General features: G+C 32.4%; 1 protein-coding gene across 1 annotated transcript; it reads right to left on the bottom strand.

Moving 5' to 3' along the window:
- Positions 1-1,875: 1,875 nt before the first annotated feature.
- On the bottom strand, positions 1,876-4,673 carry LOC100791503 (cysteine proteinase 15A). Its single transcript, XM_003545003.4, has 4 exons — positions 4,109-4,673; positions 3,780-3,899; positions 2,599-2,842; positions 1,876-2,414 (listed from the first exon to the last, which is right to left on the bottom strand). Exons 1-4 carry the CDS (start codon positions 4,568-4,570, stop codon positions 2,137-2,139), a joined length of 1,104 nt encoding a protein of 367 aa, XP_003545051.1. The 5' UTR covers positions 4,571-4,673; the 3' UTR covers positions 1,876-2,136.
- Between the last annotated feature and the right edge of the window lie 2,026 nt (positions 4,674-6,699).

Raw genomic sequence — 6,699 nt, 5'->3', positions numbered from 1 at the left:
TTTTTTTTATGGGGCAAAAATAATTATTTAACATATTTTAAGTAAAAAAACTTGTACGAGAAATTGTCCCAAGTCACTTTATAAGGAATTTTACATCTATTACTATAATTCATTATGAGCTTAGAAAGTAAGTGTGGACATCATTGATCTAGATTACAACCACCAGTACCCCTACGGGGTGATTCTGGTAGGAAACTTAACATATTTGGTGATCACCTTACTTATCATGTCGGTGACCGTTTATGTCATGTACAAGATCGTTATGAAAAAACCTACAATACCAGTATCACCACCAGCGACAATGGCAGAACAAGAAGACACAGGAGTGCCACCACCACCAGGAGCAACAGTGGCGGAACAAGAAGCAAGCGCAACCACCACCACCACCACCAGGGGATGTAGTCATGTATTATTGAGTATCAATCCCAAACAAAAAAGATGGTTATATGCTAAAACAAAAGCCAGAGGTTAATTTTTTTTATTCTTTACCTTAAATTTCATATTTCAAAAAATTGTTCTAAGTTTCTAAAATTATATTATAACAAAATTTACAAATTCCAAAAATTATATTTCAAAAGTAATAAATTCTTCTATTTTAAATTACAAAAACTCTAAATTTCTGAAAATAATGAAAAAATGGGCGTTAGTTTTCTCAATAATAGAAAAAGTACATGGATAATTTTATTTTGTTTCAATTTTTATTGTCTCAATTATTTTTTTTCAATTAAAAAATCTCCTTTTTTCACAAGTTAATATTACTAGGTGTGAATTAACAACACAAATTAGAAGAAAAAAAAAACCAATAACTTTTCACTTTTCTGCACGTAACTATCAACACGATAAGATGATGGTCAGATCTTATAATAATGTGTGGCTTAATTAGTCGTTGTTTGTTTCAAATTTATGGTTGTTTTAAAATATTGATTGATAGTTGAATTTGAAAAAAATTAAAGTTTTGTGTATGCGTGCCCACGGTATGCCAAAAAATCAGGTCAGGTTTACAGTGTAATTATAGGTATAAAGTTATAACATTAGACAATATTATCATGTATTTAATTGGAAACTAACAAACCGAGGAAAAAATATAAACTTTCATTGTAAAAATATCATAAAATTTTATAAATTAAATAGATATTCTTTATATAAAAAATACTAATATATTATATATTTTATCACTTTTAACTTTCTACATTTATTTTAAAAAAGTGTTTTGTGTGACATCCATTTTTTATGGGGCAAAAATAATTATTTAACATATTTTAAATAAAAAAAACTTTGCTGGAGAAATTGTCCCAAGTCACTTTAAAAGGAATTTTACACGTACTAATATAATATAATATCATTATATTCTTGTTGCTTAATCCTCTCATCATTAACAAAATTAGGATAACTTAAATTTTCATGCGAAAAACTTCTAACACGAATAGAGAATGGCATAGAAAAATGTGCTTTTTTAGAATAAATTTATGAAGATTTAGGATATTCGACTTTTATAGAAAAGTTAGGTTCAATTATTATAGAATAACGTGTTCTCCATACTAATAATAAAGTGTATGTTAGAGAAAAAATTATATAAAGAGATTTGTGTGGATCACTCCTTTCCTTGGATTTCCCAGTTGTATATCCAGTACTTCACACCCTTCAATGTAACCTCTAATTTCTCACTTCAGGGTAACTGTTAATTCACCTTCCGCATGATCAATGTTAATTCTTTTAGATAGTTTCCCAGTCTCATTCATGGTATTCGATTAACTGAAGTAATTATTTTATTACCTGATTCCTCTCAGCTATTCTCTTAAGCTAGTTTAAAGTTTTCCCATTCAAATTACCCTGATATTTCAAAACATGTACTACAAATATTAGGAGGCAATAAAATTTTACACTGAAGTATTTCCAATTCATTTACTCTGCCAAGTTGCCATAACATAACAATGGACAACAGCACTTTGTCTAACAAGCATACATACAGAATTACATACCACATAAACAACATGATCTTAGCAGTTTCCTGACCCTATATGGAGATAATTTTACCGGTACCAAACAATACGGTTCACAACATAAATATTTATACAAACTCCCCTAGCCCAGTATCATATCACACAACTACAATCAGGCATATGCATATCCTTGTATTTAATGGCTGGATGGATATATAGCAGCTACAGTTGAGACCATGGAATCTACTCCACACACATTTCGACCTCTGCAAATCTTGTAATATCCATTCTCTCCCCAGCTCTCACCCCATGAATTCTTAATGATCCAGTAAGGCTTGTTCTTAAAACGAATGGGAGCATATGCACCTTCACCATAACCCACTATAAGAACACCATGATCCAAATGCTTCCCACAGATGTACGGGCACGACACGCCACCTATATATGTCTGCATAAAAACTGCATTGATACCAACTGTACCAAGCAAAGCAAAGGTCAGTGTTTCTATATTTTGTCATTAAATCCGTGACTTGTACTTTTTTTTTAAGGAAAAAAAAAAGATCAAACAGATATGTCTATAATTTCTTTTCGTAGGGAGGAATGTGGGCAAGCAAGTTATGGAACCAAGTCTTTTTGTCCACAGAACAATTTAAGTTACCTGCAAGAGGGCCATTCTTCACTAGGTTTGCAGCAATTTGATCTTCATCAAGGGAAACCACACTGTAATTAGATACAGTAGCTGCAACTTTGGTTTTGTCAAATTTGCAGGTGCCATCTCTCCCCGTGTATGGATAGTCCTTTTCTTTCTGTACTCCCCCAGACTGAAGTATGTACTCAAATGCATTGTTCATCAACCCACCATTACAGCCCGAGTCACACGCTCCATATTCTTCTGGATCACACTGGGGAGAGATTCATAGCCGTTAATTCATCATTGTATATCAGGATGGCGGCTAATTTTAGTGTTATTTTACTGTCTTACCAGCCAGAAGGTACACATACGATCTAGACACAAATGCCATGTTACACGAACAAGCAAATGCAATAAACTTTAAAATTATTGGGTACAACACAGTTACATTACAACGTTTAAAGGAAAAACAAAAAGTCTTAATTTAGAAAAGAAAATCAAAATTCAAGGATCATAATATCATAATGCAGTTGATAATATCTGGAATGTCCAATCTGGAAACATGTCTAACATGGATACGGCAATTGTTTAGAAGGTTTGTTAGCTTACGGTCGGGCACATCATGTCTTCAATGTGTTATTATGTGTTCAGATTATCTTACTGTGATCAAAATAATCTATAAGCATGAAGTCAAGAAAAATATAATCAAAATAAACCAATTATTTAATAAAAGCTATGCTTTTCATTTCCAATCATACACTTTATAATAACATATCAAACACATTCAAATCATGTACAAGAATTTCATAATATCGCATCTTTGGGCTCACTTTAGATGATTCAGAATCCCTTAAAATATCAGCTAACTTGACTTTAGTTGTTCACCTGTTTGATCTCAGGTTGAAAAGACGAGTCTTGGATCCACAATCGATTATTTACTTGGAAGCAATTTAACTTATATGTTGGACAAAAAATTTAATCCTTGGATTTCACAATTAATAACTATTAAGAGTTATAAATCACTTCACTTTAAAAACAATTTCAATCAAAATCAACCATCCAAACATTCACCTACCACCTTATTAGGGGCAAGTTCAAAATCAAGTTTTCAAACATTCACCTACCACTTTATAGTATTAAATATTAATCAATACCAAAAAAAAGGAGGCCAAATAACAGAGAAGGCATGAAAAGTGAGAGAAACTAACCACGTGGTCGCAATCCACAAGCTGTTGCTCACTAAGGCTCACAAGCTCACCAGTGGCCAGATAATGAGCTCCTTCCAACGCTCCCGTGGTACTGAAAGACCAGCACGAACCACACGCCCCCTAAACACAAACCAAAACCTTCAATTTCACATCAAATAAAAAAGAAAACCTTCAAATAACAATAATAATAATTAAGAGATATTAGATTGATCCGTGATTGGGGAAGGATGAAGAGAGGAGAGTGAGGTGTTCAAAGCTCTCCGAGTGACGTTTCTAATAAAATTAACAAACTAATATTTGTCGATATTAAATAATAAAAATATTATTACTTGGTCCTTGACGTTAGTGACGGCTCCTTTGTCTCGCCAATCGAAATCCTTTGGGAGATCCTTGGTGGGGAGAATGGGTGCCTTCTGAGCGTTCGCCGGCAAGCGCAGCGGCTTGAAGCCCAGGAATTGGCGGCGGAACTCGGCCGGAGTGAGATCGGAGAATTTGGTGACGCCGTGGACGGCGGAGGGGTCGAGCTTGGCGTGCAGCCTCGCTCTGCGGAGGTTGGACTTGAAGACGCCGAAGCGACGGTCGTGCTCCTCCTTGGTCGCGTACTTCTTCCCGAACTTCGCCTTGAAGCTCGCGAAGTGGTGCTCCGCGTTCAGCAGGTGGTCCTCCTCCTTCTCCGCCGCTTCGCCGACGGCATCCGGCACCACCTGACGGATCAGGATGTCGTCGGCGGCGCTGGACACGGCGGCGAAGAGGAGGAGGAGGAGGGCCAAGAGGAAGGAGTAGCGAGCCATATGGGGAAGTCAAAAGGGGGAATGGATTGGAGAGGTTGGAAATGGAGGAAATTTAATTGGGACACAGTGAATGAAATTTGGACACGTATAATGGCGTCGTTTTCTACTACTTGGGAGTAGCTATAGCGTCTTCTATTTGTTTTTGGAATATCTGACCAATAATACGTGTGCGTGTGAGGTACGCTAATTGTAATAACCTTTTTTTTTTTTGTTTTATAGTCAAGATTAAATATGCTTTTTATTTATGTAACATACTTCTTTTATAGTTTATTGTTTGATATTTTTCAATTCTTTTATTTTTTATAATATCCATAGTATAAATTCGTTAAGGATGATGATATGAAATTATGTTAGTCAGTCATATTATCATTTAATTTATTATATTATCACCTAAAAAATTAAAATTAATGATAAGTATTAAAAATAAAATATATTCAATAACTCATCTTATAAAACTTTAAATTAACAGTTTGTGAAAATTATACTCATTTTAAGAACGAATATATTCAATAAATCATCTTCTAAAACTCAACTTAAGGTAACTTCAATCTTATTTCCGTTGAAAAAAAAAAAGAGTAAACCAAATGTGTCTATAACGACTTGGCTAATTTGCCTCTATTTCATCTATTATTGTCAAGTTTTAATTTATGTTATGTGTAGAAAATGATTTTTTTGCTTAATTTGCATAATCTTTTGAGTTCAAAGAATATTCGTTTTGGTAAATTTCAATTTCAAAGCACAAAATGCATGACGCCCTTAACTCAATAATGAGGGACCGCCTGACCAACATTTTTGCTACATATATACATGTTTATTCCTTCTACATATATACATCTTTGTTAAATATATATTTGTCTCTTTGCTAAGAGATAATTTATAGAGCTAGTGGAGCACCTTATTAATTTTCTTTGTTTTTTTCTTTTCCTTTGAGGGAAGCAAAGAGGGACACTAATAGAGTAATGAAAGAGAAGGAAAGCAAAGACTGAAACTAATAGAGCAATAAAAGAAAAGGACAAGAGAAATTTCAAGGAATTGTTCACATCATTTCAGATCCTATTAGGCATGATACTAATGTAAATGTTTGTTATCAGATTGCAGTTATTATTAAGGATCATATTAGTTCATAGTTTCTTTATATTTTTTCTGTGATTGCAGCATATGTTACATTATTATTGTCATTTGTGTTGCGCCTTTACATTCTACCTTGAAATGTTTTTGATTTAGATATTTGTTACTTATAAAACTTGCACTAGTATCATGCAACGTGTCCTCCGAGTGTCCGTTCCCTTCGTTGGTGTATGTTTTCCACGCCTGACAATTTTTAATTATCGATGCCAAAAATTAAAGGGACCACTTTATTCACAGCTTCGTCTGTAGGCTTCTTTCTTTTTATTTTCCTTTCAACTTTGATGTCACTCTCACTCAATTAAATAATATAATCAATTTTTCAAAAGAAGCATGAACAAGCAACTTGATCTTTTTTCTTGTCAATTTTAAGATATTTTTGTCTATTTTTAAATAATATATTCGTAAATTATATTTTTGGTCAATGTTATTAAAAGTGCAATTTGATAATATAATTTAACAAATTAAGCAAATAAGAATGGTTTGATGTTTCTAAAGTTAGATGTACTACTTCATAAACTTAACTAATAGTAAATACATTTTTATTTTCGTACTTTATACATTTTCACTTTAAATGAGTCCAATCTAAGTAGAAATATATTTACTATGATAAAAGAAAAATTTCTTTATTTTAAAAACAAGTCTCAGAAACTTTTGTTCTTAATAAATTTTTTCTGTAAATAAAATATTGACAAAATATATCATTGAATTATGTTATAGTGATACTCCTTCCTTCCGGCCTATTATAATTCTCGTTCTAGGTTATTTTATATTGATAAAGAAAAAACAATAAATATATAAAAAAAGTATTAATTTTTCTATCATCATTCATTTATTTATAGATTTTGTTGTTCATGTTTAATATTATAAGTAAAAAAAAATAAGTAATATTACATTGAAAAACTAAAATAATAATTATTTTAGGATAATTTTTTTTCTTACATAATATTTATGATGAAGCGAAGAGAGTATTTAATAACAAAGATTAATTCAGCATCAGGTTG

Source organism: Glycine max, chromosome 14 (assembly GCF_000004515.6).
Source record: "Glycine max cultivar Williams 82 chromosome 14, Glycine_max_v4.0, whole genome shotgun sequence".
NCBI lineage: Eukaryota > Viridiplantae > Streptophyta > Magnoliopsida > Fabales > Fabaceae > Glycine > Glycine max.
Note: the sequence above shows the minus strand (reverse complement) of the source record. Positions and strands in the feature narration are given on the sequence as shown.